At 58.3% G+C, this 15500-nt stretch overlaps 1 protein-coding gene across 1 annotated transcript in view; it reads left to right on the forward strand.

Annotated features, from left to right (window-relative positions):
• Positions 1 to 15201, forward strand: part of TLN1 (talin 1) — a 245387-nt gene extending 230186 nt beyond the window's left edge. The window contains exons 38-57 of the mRNA XM_075330534.1: positions 4618 to 4750; positions 4826 to 4927; positions 5002 to 5172; positions 5247 to 5396; positions 5698 to 5799; positions 5928 to 6047; positions 6131 to 6277; positions 7593 to 7759; positions 7843 to 8026; positions 11543 to 11668; positions 11751 to 11867; positions 11955 to 12155; positions 12249 to 12356; positions 12442 to 12547; positions 13040 to 13164; positions 13491 to 13616; positions 13709 to 13771; positions 13850 to 14032; positions 14110 to 14235; positions 14409 to 15201. Coding sequence (XP_075186649.1) covers positions 4618 to 4750; positions 4826 to 4927; positions 5002 to 5172; positions 5247 to 5396; positions 5698 to 5799; positions 5928 to 6047; positions 6131 to 6277; positions 7593 to 7759; positions 7843 to 8026; positions 11543 to 11668; positions 11751 to 11867; positions 11955 to 12155; positions 12249 to 12356; positions 12442 to 12547; positions 13040 to 13164; positions 13491 to 13616; positions 13709 to 13771; positions 13850 to 14032; positions 14110 to 14235; positions 14409 to 14540 — 2689 coding nt within the window. The 3' untranslated portion in view covers positions 14541 to 15201. The remainder of the gene's footprint in view (positions 1 to 4617; positions 4751 to 4825; positions 4928 to 5001; positions 5173 to 5246; positions 5397 to 5697; positions 5800 to 5927; positions 6048 to 6130; positions 6278 to 7592; positions 7760 to 7842; positions 8027 to 11542; positions 11669 to 11750; positions 11868 to 11954; positions 12156 to 12248; positions 12357 to 12441; positions 12548 to 13039; positions 13165 to 13490; positions 13617 to 13708; positions 13772 to 13849; positions 14033 to 14109; positions 14236 to 14408) is intronic.
• The last annotated feature ends 299 nt before the right edge of the window (positions 15202 to 15500 follow it).

Genomic DNA, 15500 nt, shown 5'->3' on the forward strand with positions numbered 1-15500 from the left:
AACAGATGAGAAAACACATCATTAGTGAAGTTTTGGAATACAGCAGGTGCGTCACCAGGTTTTCGAAGTGCCCTTCCGCGGATCGGATCGCGGATCGGACGTGGATCGGATTATAGGCTCCCCTAAGATCAAGTTTAGAGAACCATTTATAACCAGCAATCTGATTAAGTAGGTCAGGAATGAGTGGAAGAGGATACGGATCTCAAACAGTTATTTGGTTGAGCTACACCATTCTTGTTTCTTACAAAGAAGAAGCCCGCAGTCACCGGAGATGAAGATGGCCTAATGTGCCCTTCTCTAAACTCCCCGTTATGTACCCTTTAGAAGCTGATCCCTCAGGACCTGACAAGTTATACAGTCTGCCCTTGGGCAATTTTTCCCCATGTCAGCATTTTGGTAAAGTCATAAGGCCTATGTAGCGGCAGCTCCTGACAGTCCTTCTCAGAGAACACATCACCAAAAACAGAGAGAGGACCAGGAAGACTAGAGGTAACCGCTGAAATACAGGTTCCTAGACAGTGGTCTTATTGTGCTCAATTTGTACTCCACTTTATTATTTCTTGGGTTTGTCAGTCAACAGTGGGATTATGCAATGCAAACCAGGGCAACCCTAATACAATTTGTGCAGGAAGATCCTTAAGAACATGACATGATATGAGCTCCGAATGTAGTACCCCTGTACATAGCGCCAGCCCCTGCACACACTCAAAAAAATCCCCCAAGCAAGAGATGACGAGTCAATGGCAAAAATCTGCATCGGATTTGATAACGCCTTCAAATCCAACCCTGTGGAACGAGCAAACTGTTCATCAATTATGTCTACTCTGAACCACTCTCAAGAAGGACCGTATTAGAGACTTCTAGGCCCCCAACCTTAACACTTGAAGGTATTAAACATTGAGACACCATTGTGAAGGAAATACGTAGACCCAAACATGGGTCTTGGAGAATTCCGACTGCCATCTTTCCTTGGGCACGGAGATGCAGGTACTGACAGTGTGTCCTATTTTGCCACAGAAAGAACAAACTACACTCCATTTACACGAGGAGTTGCGTTCTCCTCACACTGAATGTCCCTCTAAACTGCATGGGCTCAGGAGAGGCCTCCGGAGGTAATGCTGGTACAGTAACCCCCTCCCAGAGAGTCTTGGTATTATGAGACCTCTGCCAAAATGGGTTATCAATATGTATTACCAAAGAGATGGCACACTTTAAAGAAGGAGGGCTCATACATTACCATCGCCTCCTTTACCCTCTTTGACAAACCCTGGAAAAATTGGCTTTTAAGTGCAGGGTTGTTCCACTGTTTGTCCGTGGACCAGTACTGGAATTCAACACTCTGCCGGCTGATTGCCAGATCTTAAACTTTGCTACAGATGCTTTATCCGGATCATCATAGGTGAGAACGAGTGTCAAGAAAAACCCGTTCATTGTGGAAAAAAAAAAAATGGTGAATCAGAGGCCAAGGAAAAGGCCCATGCTTGTGGGTTCCCACTCAAGAGCGAGACAATCATTCCCACCCGCTGTTCCTCACCACCAGAGGAGTGGAGACGTAAACAAAAGTATAATTTACATGACTCCCTAAAAGTAACAAACCAACTGAGCTCCTCTGAAAATCTCCCCGGGACAGGCGGTCTGGGTTCAGATGATTGTGACCATGACAGATTGTTCCGGTGTCGCGGACCGAGCTTGCTATTTTATTTCCCCCATTTATTCGGCTACCTAAAGAGACGAGATCTGCATTTGTCTCGTTAGTGCAGCAACTAGGTCCATGCTGGAATGTGAGAAGTTGGGCCAGCTATAATGTCACAAGATGACTGTTAGAGTGGCAGGGGATAGGTGGCTCCTCTACTCTACCTCATGCTAGGGGACCCTAGGCTAGTCCCGTTCCTGGCTATGCTCCTCACCAGTACTGCTCTGTAACCACCCTCCCAGTAGGGAAGGATAGGGCAGGAGTGTGATGGAAAACAGATTAAGATCAAAACTCTGACACACTGCACACACACAAAAATAAACAATGAGAGACTCAGGAGTAAAGCAAGAGCAGGAAGGTAACAACAAAAAGGCAACAAGGGATAACGCCACAACCTCACTCAGCAACAAGTACCACACCAATTAGTCTGGAACACACCAGCTCACCAGACAAGCTAAAATAAACTATAGCTGGCATAGAAGGAAACATCTAGCCAGCATATATAGAAGGGGAGCAGATGTGATTGGTTCCACACAGCATGTGATCAAAGGAGACTAACAAGCAGACTACCAGAAATTAACTGTTACTAGCCTGCCTATACTACCACTCTGCAGATAGACCCCCCCCCAAACCTATCTGTGCTGATCACAGGCCTCAGAGAAGTTATTGGGCAGAGTGTCAGAATCTGTAGTCTGAACAGGACCCGGCGCTGCCATGACAGTCTGCGAAATTTATAAAAATCTCCATGTGACAATGGCAGAGGGAAGAACACCGGAGTGTTTGCAGGAACATGAGCAGGAGGAGGGAGCAGTAACGAGGAAGAGCAATAGAGGGAGGAGCATGGGAGGAAGGGGAAGGGAGAGGCAGGGGCAGGAGTAGCAGAGCGAGATACATCGGAGAAGCTGCAGTGGGAGAAGCACAGGAGGGTCTGCAAGGACAGGAGATGGAGGAGTGACAGGGAAAAGCACTGGCAGGGACGAGCATGGGAGGAGTAGCAGGGTGAGAAGCATGGTTGGCGCGGCAAGGACAGGCATGGCGGGAAGAGCGGCAGGGGAAGAAGCTTGGGAGGGTCTGCTGGCACAGGGGGGTCTGCAGTGACAGGAGAGGCGGGGGGAGGCGACCTGGAGGGTCTTCAGGGGAAGGAGCACAGGACGAATGTCAGGTGGGAGGATTGATAGGGGGAATAGCACTGATGGGTCAGCAGGTTGACTAGCACGGGAGGAGCGGCAGGTTGAAGAGTTGCAGGGACAGGCAGGAGCATCAGGGGGATTGGTGACAGTGATAGGGAAGGAGCGCTGGCGGAGCGGCAGGTGAAGGAGCCATGGAGGCATGTCAAATGGAGGAGCATTGGAGTGTCTGCAGGGACAGGACCGGCATGGGCAGGAGTGATGGGGAAGACTAATAGAGGGAAGACCACTGGGGGAGAAGCATGGGAGGAGCGACAGGAAAAGGCGCACGAGAGGAGTAGCAGGGTGAGGAGAATGGGAGGGCCTGCAGGGTCAGGAAGGCGTGGGGAGGAGTGACATGGTCAGGAGCATGGGAGGAGTAACAGGGTGAGGAGGATGGGAGGAGCGGCAAGGGGGGGAGGCCGAAAGGCAGTAACAGGGTGAGGAGCATGGAAGTGTCTGCAGGGACAGGGGTGGCATGGGGAGGAATGACTAGGAGGAGTAGCAGGATAAGGGCATGGGAGGAGCGGAAGAAACGCGAGAAAAGTAGCAGGGTGAGGAGCATGTGAGTGTCTGCAGGGACAGGAGTGGCATGGGGAGGAGTGAGGGGAGGAATGACTAGGAGGAGCACAGGAGGAGTAGCAGGGTAAGGGCATGGGAGGAGCGGAAGAAGCACAAGAGAAGTAGCAGGATGAAGAGCATGGGAGGGTCTGCAGGGACAGCAGCAACAGGAGGGAGCAGTGATGGGAGGAGTTACAGGGGAAGGAGCACTGGCGGGGTAGAAGGGGGATGAGTATGGAAGGAAGAGCATCGGAGGAGGAGGAGGAGCACAGGAGTGTCTGCAGGGACAGGAGTGACGGAGGAGTGACGTGGAAGAGCGATAGAGGGAGGAGTGGCAAGGTGAGGAGCATGGAGTAGTGGTAGGAAAAGGAGCATAAGAGAAGTAACAGGGAGGGTCTGCAGGGACAGGAGCGGCAGAAATGAGCAGTGATAGGAGTTGCACTGGTGTGGTAGCAGGGGGATGAGCACAGAAGGACGAGCATCGCAGGAGCACAGGTGTGTCTGCAGGGATAGGAGCGGCATGGGGAAGAGTGATAGAGGGAGGAGTAGCAGGGTGAGGAGCATGGGAGGAGTAGTAAGAAAAAGCACGAGGAGTAGTAGGATGAGGCGCATGGGAGGGTCTGCAGGGACAGAAGCAGCAGGAAGGAACAGTGGTGGGAGGAGCAACAGGGGGAGGAACACTGGTGGGGTGGCAGGGGGAGGAGCATGGGAGGAGTAGGATGAGGCGCATGGGAGGGTCTGCAGGGACAGGAGCAGCAGGAAGGAGGAGTGGTGGGAGGAGCGACAGGGGAAGGCACACTGGTGGGGTGGCAGGGGGAGGAGTGAGATGGAGGAGCACTGGAGTGTCTGCAGGGACAGGAGCGTCGGGAAGGAATAGCAACGGGGATGAGCACTGGTGGGGCGGCAGGGGAAGAGTAGCATGGTGAGGCGCACAGAAGGATCTGCAGGTACAGGAGCGACTTGGTGGGGAGCACAGGAGGGGGTATCAGGATGATGAGGATGGTTGAAGCGGCAGGGACGGGCACAGCGGAAATAATGGCAGGGGAAGGATGCACAGGAGGGTCTGCAGGGGTAGGAGCTTTGGAAACTGTTGCACACTTAGGACATATGTGGGGGCACAGGCCCATCTGTCCCTTCACTTGTATCATGTGTGTCCTGCACGTGTCTGTTCTCCTGCATCTGTCTGTCGTTCTTCAGGGACAAGGCCCCGGGTCAGAGGGAATGTGACCAGGCCATCGAGCTCCTGAACCAGACGGTGCGAGAGTTGGACCAGGCCTCCCTAGAAGCCATTAGCCAGCAGTTAACCCCACGGGAGGGCATATCACAAGAGGTGAGTGTGGACTGTGGTTGTATGCTGTGAGGATGGTTTACATTGCCTCCACTCTAATTTATCCCGCTCTTCCAGGCTCTACACACTCAGATGCAGACATCGGTGCAGGAGATCAGTAACCTGATAGAACCGCTGGCCACGGCAGCAAGAGCCGACTCCTCCCAGCTCGGGCACAAGGTGGGCATGCGCCATGCAAGTGGTAAGGCTGTGTGACTTCTTCCTGTCACTGACCACCCGTCTGCTGTCCGCAGGTGTCCCAGATGGCGCAGTACTTCGAGCCACTGACCCATGCGGCTATTGGAGCCGCATCGAAGACAATCAACCATCAGCAGCAGATGAACCTCTTGGACCAGACCAAGACGCTGGCCGAGTCCGCTCTACAGATGCTGTACACCGCCAAGGAGGCCGGCGGCAACCCCAAGGTCAGAGTAGTGCCCGCACTCCAGGGTGCCCACAGCTCCTCCAGGAGCTTACTTCACTCTGTACTTCATTGCAGGTGGCAACGCACACACAGGAGGCTCTGGATGAGGCTGCTCAGATGATGCACGAGGCCGTGGATGACCTGACCGGAACCCTGAATGAAGCTGCCAGTGCCGCGGGGGCCGTGGGGGGCATGGTGGACTCAATCACTCAGGCTATCAATAAGGTGAACATCACTGACATACACCACCAACATTGCCAACAAATAACCTGTGCTGGTGACTGATCTGTGCGTGTGACTGACCTGTGCCATCGACTGACGAACAACCTGTGCTGATGACTGACCTATGCCGATGATTGATCTATGCCGTCACCAACCTCTGTCGCTGACTGACCTTTGTTGACCGCTGACCTCTACCAATCTCTACTTACTGCTGACCACCGACCTCTGCCTATTGCCGACTGCTGACCTCTACCAATCTCTTGACTACTGCTGACCACCACTGACGTCTGATCTTTTACTCTAGTTGGATGAGCAGCACATCGGAGAACCTGAGGGATCATTTGTGGATTATCAGACGACCATGGTGAAGACAGCAAAAGCCATCGCTGTGACAGTTCAGGAGATGGTGAGTACCAGCGTCTGACCCCAGGCAGGCACCGTGCTCACTATCAGTGATGAGCAGAAGCTGGTGGGTCCTGGCTCTGATGCCAGGTGGGCTCTGTGCTCATTGTGGAAATTTTTTATTTTTTCCAGGTCACAAAATCCACCACCAATCCGGATGAGCTGGGCACCCTGGCGAGTCAATTGACCAGCGACTACAGTCAACTTGCTCATGAAGCCAAACCGGCATCTGTGACTGCGGAGAATGAGGAGGTAAGAGGCGAGAATGTCCCCAGGCCTCTGCGGGCACCAGTCACATGACCGCTCCAGTCACATCCACATTTATGTGCTTTCAGATTGGATCCCACATTAAGCAGCGAGTACAGGAGCTCGGGCACGGCTGCTCTCAGCTGGTCACTAAAGCCGGTGCCCTGCAGTGCTGCCCGACGGACGGCTACACCAAGAGGGAGCTGATCGACTGCGCCCGGCTGGTGTCTGAAAAGGTAGGAGACCCTGTGGGAAATACTTCCCCGCCCTGATCACAGTGCTGACCCTCCCCCACTCTGATCACAGTGCTAACCCTCCCCCGCCCTGATCACAGTGCTGACCCTCCCCCACCCTGATTAGTGCTGACCCTCTCCCGCACTGATCACAGTGCTGATCCTCCCCCGCCCTGATCACAGGGCTGACCCTCCCCCGCCCTGATCACAGTGCTGACCCTCCCCCGCCCTGATCACAGTGCTGACCCTCCCCCACCCTGATCAGTGCTGACCCTCTCCCCCACTGATCACAGTGCTGATCCTCCCCCGCCCTGATCACAGTGCTGATCCTCCCCCGCCCTGATCACAGGGCTGACCCTCCCCCGCCCTGATCACAGTGCTGACCCTCTTCCGCCCTGATCACTGCTGACCCTCCCCCGCCCTGATCACAGTGCTGACCCTCCCCCGCCCTGATCACAGTGCTGACCCTCTCTCGCCCTGATCAGTGCTGACCCTCCCCTGCCCTGATCACAGGGCTGACCCTCCCCTGCCCTGATCACAGGGCTGACCCTCCCCCGCCCTGATCACAGTGCTGACCCTCTTCCGCCCTGATCACAGTGCTGACCCTCTCCCGCCCTGATCACAGTGCTGACTCTCCCCCGCCCTGATCACAGTGCTGACCCTCTCTCGCCCTGATTAGTGCTGACCCTCCCCTGCCCTGATCACAGTGCTGATCCTCCCCTGCCCTGATCACAGTGCTGACCCTCCCCCGCCCTGATCACAGTGCTGACCCTCCCCCGCCCTGATCATAGTGCTGACCCTCCCCCGCCCTGATCATAGTGCTGACCCTCCATCGCCCTGATCACAGTGCTGACCCTCCCCTGCCCTGATCACAGTGCTGACCCTCCCCTGCCCTGATCACAGCGCTGACCCTCCCCTGCCCTGATCACAGCGCTGACCCTCCCCTGCCCTGATCACAGCGCTGACCCTCCCCTGCCCTGATCACAGCGCTGGCCCTCCCCTGCCCTGATCACAGCGCTGGCCCTCACCCACCGTCAACACAGTGCTAACCCTCCCCCGCATTGAACACAGCACTGAGCTTCCTTACTGACCCTTTCCCAACGTTCTCTTAGTGCTGACCTTACCCCGCCATCTCCTCCCTTCCCAGAGTTAACTGTTCTCCAACGGCATCCCAGCACTGACCCTCCCCCGCCCTGATCACAGCACTGACCCTCTCCCCGACATCTTTACTGTGCTGACCCTCCCCCTCCCTAATCATAGCTTTGACACTGCCGTCGCCATTTATGTGACCCTCCCGCTTTATCTTTTGCTTTCTCAGGTGTCCCACGTGTTGGCTGCCCTGCAGGCTGGAAACCGCGGCACACAAGCCTGTATCACCGCTGCCAGCGCCGTATCCGGGATCATTGCGGATTTGGATACCACTATTATGTTTGCCACAGCGGGAACATTGAACAGAGAGAATGCTGAGACGTTTGCTGATCACCGGTAAGCTAGGGTTTGTGGCTGGCTGTGTTGTGGCATCTTCTCCCCCGTGACTCCACAGTAACCTTGTGTTCTCTGCCTTCCAGCGAGGGCATCCTGAAAACCGCGAAAGCTCTAGTAGAAGACACAAAGGTCTTGGTTCAGAACGCAACGTCCAGCCAAGAGAAGCTGGCCCAAGCCGCACAGTCCTCCGTCACCACCATCACACGGCTAGCGGAGAACGTAAAGCTTGGTGCTGCCAGTTTGGGGTCAGACGACCCAGAAACTCAGGTAAGTTTGAAGTATCCCACTGTGGGCAACCACTGTGGCTGCTATTATCACACGTGAGGGGGTCAATAGGCTCACAGGCAGTCGATTCCACTTGAGCCGGTGTTCAACTCTCGCCTCCTGGAATCTGGTGGTCCTTTCCTGGGATCCAGTTCTCCCCCTCCCGGAGTCCGGCGCGCCTTTCCTCTCCCAGGGTCCGGCGCTCCCTCCCTCCCCCCCCATCCTCGCGGAGTCCGGCGCTCCCTCCCCCCCTCGCAGAGTCCGGTGCTCCCCTACCCCCCCTCCTCGCGGAGTCCGGCGCTCCCACCCCCCCTTCGCGGAGTCCAGCGCTCCCTCCCCCCCTCCTCGCGGAGTCCAGCGCTCCCTCCCCCCCCTCCTCGCGGAGTCCAGCGCTCCCCCCCCCCCCCCTTGTGGAGTCCAGCGCTCCCTCCCCCCCCTTGCGGAGTCCAGCGCTCCCTTCCCCCCCGTCCCTTTCCCCAGCGCTCGTTTTCCCTCCCGGAGTCCGGCGCTCGTTTTCCCTCCCGGAGTCCGGCGCTCGTTTTCCCTCCCGGAGTCCGGCGCTCGTTTTCCCTCCCGGAGTCCGGCGCTCGTTTTCCCTCCCGGAGTCCGGCGCTCGTTTTCCCTCCCGGAGTCCGGCGCTCGTTTTCCCTCCCGGAGTCCGGCGCTCGTTTTCCCTCCCGGAGTCCGGCGCTCGTTTTCCCTCCCGGAGTCCGGCGCTCGTTTTCCCTCCCGGAGTCCGGCGCTCGTTTTCCCTCCCGGAGTCCGGCGCTCGTTTTCCCTCCCGGAGTCCGGCGCTCGTTTTCCCTCCCGGAGTCCGGCGCTCGTTTTCCCTCCCGGAGTCCGGCGCTCGTTTTCCCTCCCGGAGTCCGGCGCTCGTTTTCCCTCCCGGAGTCCGGCGCTCGTTTTCCCTCCCGGAGTCCGGCGCTCGTTTTCCCTCCCGGAGTCCGGCGCTCGTTTTCCCTCCCGGAGTCCGGCGCTCGTTTTCCCTCCCGGAGTCCGGCGCTCGTTTTCCCTCCCGGAGTCCGGCGCTCGTTTTCCCTCCCGGAGTCCGGCGCTCGTTTTCCCTCCCGGAGTCCGGCGCTCGTTTTCCCTCCCGGAGTCCGGCGCTCGTTTTCCCTCCCGGAGTCCGGCGCTCGTTTTCCCTCCCGGAGTCCGGCGCTCGTTTTCCCTCCCGGAGTCCGGCGCTCGTTTTCCCTCCCGGAGTCCGGCGCTCGTTTTCCCTCCCGGAGTCCGGCGCTCGTTTTCCCTCCCGGAGTCCGGCGCTCGTTTTCCCTCCCGGAGTCCGGCGCTCGTTTTCCCTCCCGGAGTCCGGCGCTCGTTTTCCCTCCCGGAGTCCGGCGCTCGTTTTCCCTCCCGGAGTCCGGCGCTCGTTTTCCCTCCCGGAGTCCGGCGCTCGTTGTCCCTCCCGGAGTCCGGCGCTCGTTGTCCCTCCCGGAGTCCGGCGCTCGTTGTCCCTCCCGGAGTCCGGCGCTCGTTGTCCCTCCCGGAGTCCGGCGCTCGTTGTCCCTCCCGGAGTCCGGCGCTCGTTGTCCCTCCCGGAGTCCGGCGCTCGTTGTCCCTCCCGGAGTCCGGCGCTCGTTGTCCCTCCCGGAGTCCGGCGCTCGTTGTCCCTCCCGGAGTCCGGCGCTCGTTGTCCCTCCCGGAGTCCGGCGCTCGTTGTCCCTCCCGGAGTCCGGCGCTCGTTGTCCCTCCCGGAGTCCGGCGCTCGTTGTCCCTCCCGGAGTCCGGCGCTCGTTGTCCCTCCCGGAGTCCGGCGCTCGTTGTCCCTCCCGGAGTCCGGCGCTCGTTGTCCCTCCCGGAGTCCGGCGCTCGTTGTCCCTCCCGGAGTCCGGCGCTCGTTGTCCCTCCCGGAGTCCGGCGCTCGTTGTCCCTCCCGGAGTCCGGCGCTCGTTGTCCCTCCCGGAGTCCGGCGCTCGTTGTCCCTCCCGGAGTCCGGCGCTCGTTGTCCCTCCCGGAGTCCGGCGCTCGTTGTCCCTCCCGGAGTCCGGCGCTCGTTGTCCCTCCCGGAGTCCGGCGCTCGTTGTCCCTCCCGGAGTCCGGCGCTCGTTGTCCCTCCCGGAGTCCGGCGCTCGTTGTCCCTCCCGGAGTCCGGCGCTCGTTGTCCCTCCCGGAGTCCGGCGCTCGTTGTCCCTCCCGGAGTCCGGCGCTCGTTGTCCCTCCCGGAGTCCGGCGCTCGTTGTCCCTCCCGGAGTCCGGCGCTCGTTGTCCCTCCCGGAGTCCGGCGCTCGTTGTCCCTCCCGGAGTCCGGCGCTCGTTGTCCCTCCCGGAGTCCGGCGCTCGTTGTCCCTCCCGGAGTCCGGCGCTCGTTGTCCCTCCCGGAGTCCGGCGCTCGTTGTCCCTCCCGGAGTCCGGCGCTCGTTGTCCCTCCCGGAGTCCGGCGCTCGTTGTCCCTCCCGGAGTCCGGCGCTCGTTGTCCCTCCCGGAGTCCGGCGCTCGTTGTCCCTCCCGGAGTCCGGCGCTCGTTGTCCCTCCCGGAGTCCGGCGCTCGTTGTCCCTCCCGGAGTCCGGCGCTCGTTGTCCCTCCCGGAGTCCGGCGCTCGTTGTCCCTCCCGGAGTCCGGCGCTCGTTGTCCCTCCCGGAGTCCGGCGCTCGTTGTCCCTCCCGGAGTCCGGCGCTCGTTGTCCCTCCCGGAGTCCGGCGCTCGTTGTCCCTCCCGGAGTCCGGCGCTCGTTGTCCCTCCCGGAGTCCGGCGCTCGTTGTCCCTCCCGGAGTCCGGCGCTCGTTGTCCCTCCCGGAGTCCGGCGCTCGTTGTCCCTCCCGGAGTCCGGCGCTCGTTGTCCCTCCCGGAGTCCGGCGCTCGTTGTCCCTCCCGGAGTCCGGCGCTCGTTGTCCCTCCCGGAGTCCGGCGCTCGTTGTCCCTCCCGGAGTCCGGCGCTCGTTGTCCCTCCCGGAGTCCGGCGCTCGTTGTCCCTCCCGGAGTCCGGCGCTCGTTGTCCCTCCCGGAGTCCGGCGCTCGTTGTCCCTCCCGGAGTCCGGCGCTCGTTGTCCCTCCCGGAGTCCGGCGCTCGTTGTCCCTCCCGGAGTCCGGCGCTCGTTGTCCCTCCCGGAGTCCGGCGCTCGTTGTCCCTCCCGGAGTCCGGCGCTCGTTGTCCCTCCCGGAGTCCGGCGCTCGTTGTCCCTCCCGGAGTCCGGCGCTCGTTGTCCCTCCCGGAGTCCGGCGCTCGTTGTCCCTCCCGGAGTCCGGCGCTCGTTGTCCCTCCCGGAGTCCGGCGCTCGTTGTCCCTCCCGGAGTCCGGCGCTCGTTGTCCCTCCCGGAGTCCGGCGCTCGTTGTCCCTCCCGGAGTCCGGCGCTCGTTGTCCCTCCCGGAGTCCGGCGCTCGTTGTCCCTCCCGGAGTCCGGCGCTCGTTGTCCCTCCCGGAGTCCGGCGCTCGTTGTCCCTCCCGGAGTCCGGCGCTCGTTGTCCCTCCCGGAGTCCGGCGCTCGTTGTCCCTCCCGGAGTCCGGCGCTCGTTGTCCCTCCCGGAGTCCGGCGCTCGTTTCCCCTCCCTGCACCATATGACTTTTTCCGCTTTTTCCTAGGTGGTTCTTATAAATGCCGTGAAGGATGTAGCCAAGGCCCTGGGTGATCTCATCAGTGCCACCAAAGCTGCAGCCGGCAAGTCCAGTGATGACCCGTCTGTATACCAACTGAAGAATTCAGCCAAGGTCAGTGACCTCTGAGTCCACTCCGCAGGACAACTGACATGATGCTGGAGTATTGGGGTCACTGACACTTTTGTGCTTCCAGGTCATGGTGACAAATGTGACATCCCTCCTGAAAACCGTGAAGGCTGTGGAAGATGAGGCCACCAAGGGGACAAGGGCTCTGGAGGCCACAATAGAGCACATAAGACAGGAACTCGCGGTGAGTCCTGGGGACGTGCGGTCACAACAGAAGAGTCAGTATTATGGCTAAGGGCTTTGTTATATTAACCCACTATTGCCCTTTCAGGTTTTCTCCTCCCCGGAGCCACCTCCTCAGACTTCCACCCCTGAGGACTTCATTCGTATGACCAAAGGCATCACGATGGCAACCGCCAAAGCTGTTGCTGCAGGAAACTCGTGTCGCCAGGAAGATGTAATTGCCACAGCCAATCTGAGCCGCCGGGCTATTGCGGACATGCTAGCCGCCGGGCTATTGCGGACATGCTGCGTTCATGCAAGGTGCAGCCATGTGACACATGGAGGTGTATGTGCCACGCGAGGAACGAAGCTTTGTACTAGTGGTGTGTATCTTCTGTTACAGGAAGCTGCCTACCACCCTGAAGTGAACCCAGATGTGCGAATTCGGGCTGTACGGTTTGGTAAAGAGTGCGCCACTGGCTACCTACAATTACTGGACCACGTCCTGGTGGTGAGTGTGGATGTTGGAGTGGTGGCACTTCCGCCTGTGGGCAGTGGACGTGGTCTCATATTTCTAATGCTCTCTCCATGCACAGATCCTCCAGAAGCCGAGTGCTGAACTGAAGCAGCAGCTGGCCGCTTACTCCAAGCACGTGGCCGGTTCAGTGACGGAGCTCATCCAGGCTGCAGAGGCCATGAAAGGTGCCACGTGTGCACCATATCATCTCTAGTGTACACTGCAAGGGGCCAGGGGGTGATAGCGGCTCCATTAATGATGGGAGGGATGAGGGCCGGGAATATCAGCACTCACTAAGGGTGGATAATAAAGCCAGCACTCTATAGAACAGGCCACGGCTCCGGACTCTGGTGGACTTTGACATTATAGGTTTCCTCCAGATAGAGGAGATAAAGCGTTAAAGTCTCCATAGCTTTATACAATGAAGCTGCACATAGATCTCAGTGACAACGTCCAGCTTCTGTGTGTGTGCGGCTCCTGTTCACACCAATGTGTCTGCACAGTAACAGACCGCAGCCTCGGAGGAGTCTGTGTGTCGCCTGCGCGCAGCCATATACCCAGGGGTAGGGGACAGAAGTGGATGTGCAGGGTCTGACTACACGGGGTTGTGAGTAGTCTGTTACCATGGAGACGGAGGTTTTCATACTGCTGACATTTTTTGTTCGTCCATGTTCCAGGCACTGAATGGGTGGACCCAGAAGACCCCACAGTCATTGCAGAGAATGAACTGCTGGGAGCCGCAGCTGCTATCGAGGCAGCAGCCAAAAAGCTAGAGCAGCTAAAACCTCGCGCCAAACCCAAGGTAACTCCGTCACCCATTACTAAACTCTCGGCCTATGGTAAGACCCCAAACACGTCATTACCCAGATTCCCGAGCTCAGGGCCCCATGTGTGAATCAGTCCCAAAGTGACCGGGAGCTGCACACTTGGATGTGCCCATAGCCGCTGAGGGACATGCCTCAAGCCACGGCAGTCCAGTCCATGGTGGAGCTTCGATACTAGTGAGGTGAAGTCTCCTCAGGACGGAGGTGGTCCCCGTCTATAAGCTGTCTGTGACTTGGTGGCTCAATGGCTCATAGGTCCTTGTGCCGGCTCATCAGATGACTGTTGGTTCTTCCCTGTTTGTAGCAGGCGGACGAGAGCTTGAACTTCGAAGAGCAGATCCTGGAGGCTGCGAAGTCCATTGCGGCAGCAACCAGTGCCCTTGTGAAAGCGGCGTCTGCTGCCCAGAGAGAGCTTGTGGCTCAGGGCAAGGTGGGTTCTTGTGTCTTCCATTCCCTCCCAAGGCTCCGACGTTCTCTCATTGTTGAGTTCTTCATTTCTTCCATTTTGTCTTTCTGCCCCAGGTTGGAGCGATCCCAGCTAATGCTGTGGATGATGGCCAGTGGTCGCAGGGCCTGATCTCCGCTGTGAGTATCTGGGCGTACTGAGTGCAGACTCGGAGTTTTGCCATAGTGAACCTGATGGCACTGTTGTTTGCTCCACAGGCCAGGATGGTTGCTGCCGCTACGAGTAACTTGTGTGAGGCAGCGAATTCTGCGGTTCAGGGTCACGCCAGCGAGGAGAAGCTCATTTCATCAGCGAAGCAGGTAGCTGCGTCCACGGCTCAGTTGCTGGTTGCTTGTAAAGTGAAAGCCGACCACGATTCAGAGGCCATGAAGAGACTGCAGGTGAGTGCAGAGAGGGCTGATGTGTAGCCTCCGCTTGGGGAGCGTCCATCGCGTCTCATGATGATGTATCTCCGTAGGTGGCAGGGAACGCTGTGAAGCGAGCATCAGACAACCTCGTCAAAGCTGCACAGAAAGCGGCAGCGTTCCAAGACTATGACGAGACTGTGGTGGTGAAGGAGAAGATGGTTGGGGGGATCGCACAGGTGAGATGGCGGCCTTTGCTTTAGGCACAGATACCGCGTTCCTCGGGGCAGCCCCATGTCAGCACCTGGGTGAAGTGTTCCTCCCTGATGACATTGCTTGGTTGGCTTCTCCTCTTCTGACTATTCCTGCTAGTCATTGCCTGCGGTCCTTATATCGTGGTCTTGCTTTGCAGATTATTGCGGCTCAGGAAGAAATGTTGCGGAAGGAGCGTGAGCTGGAGGAAGCGCGGAAGAAGCTGGCCATGATCAGACAGCAGCAGTACAAGTTTCTGCCGTCAGAGCTGCGGGAGGACTCCCAGAACTGAGCCTATCCCACTCCTCACGCCTTTAACATTACCCAGCACCCTTCTTCCCAGCTGCTGAGGCGTAACCGGCTTCTCCCGCTCACTAATCGCTCTTGCACATGGGCCTCAGTAGTTACTTTGAAGCCGGCGCTCTGGGACTTGGGGCCACACCGATTTCCTTCTTCCTCAGATGCCTCCGCTGGCAGGAGTGGAGTGTGTCATGTGTGAATGTTGTCCGCTCCCAGCTGAACGGTTGTTCCTGTACTGGTGGTGCCTTATTGCCCTGGGTCTGGCACGTAGCCGGGCTGATGCCTTATTGCACCTGTCTATGCTGTATTAATCCCCCGCTGCTTGCCCTGTCTGCTGTCCTTCCTGGAGCGCTCAGCGGGAGGCGGAGTGAATGCCGTGTGACTGCTGACCTCCATGTCTCCAGATGTATGTACCTCCATGCCAATAAGTGCCTCAACGTGCCGTGCACAATCAAACTGTTACTCCGTAGCGAGCAGCGCGCTTCCTCGTCCTCGTGACGTCCCGTTACATTTCTATATAAAGTATCTATTTTTATTTTGCATTTTGTTGAAATTTTATATGCTCTTGTGATGGACCCTGAGCGGTGCCCTCTGTGCCTGCTCACCTTCACGGCTCCACCAAAACTATCACCAATAAATATCTTCACCTCGGAGTACCGCCTATTATATCACTGACGTGGCCGCGATCTGTGGATGAGCCAGTCCTTATGGACAGTGATGGCTGCACAGGGCACAGCTGACAGTCGTGAGACGCTGGACTGATGTAAACTGCAATCTGATAGCGATCAGCTAATGTGTCCTACAACTCCAACCATGGTGGCAACCTCTAAGGTCCACCAGGGATCCGATCAGGGAGGCATTCTAACATATCCCTGGTGGTCCACAAAAATTATTCCACCATTGGCTCGTCCCACTGTGCCATCAATACCTCGAGTCCATTACTGGCCATGAT

Source organism: Anomaloglossus baeobatrachus, chromosome 1, assembly GCF_048569485.1.
Source record: "Anomaloglossus baeobatrachus isolate aAnoBae1 chromosome 1, aAnoBae1.hap1, whole genome shotgun sequence".
Lineage (NCBI taxonomy): Eukaryota > Metazoa > Chordata > Amphibia > Anura > Aromobatidae > Anomaloglossus > Anomaloglossus baeobatrachus.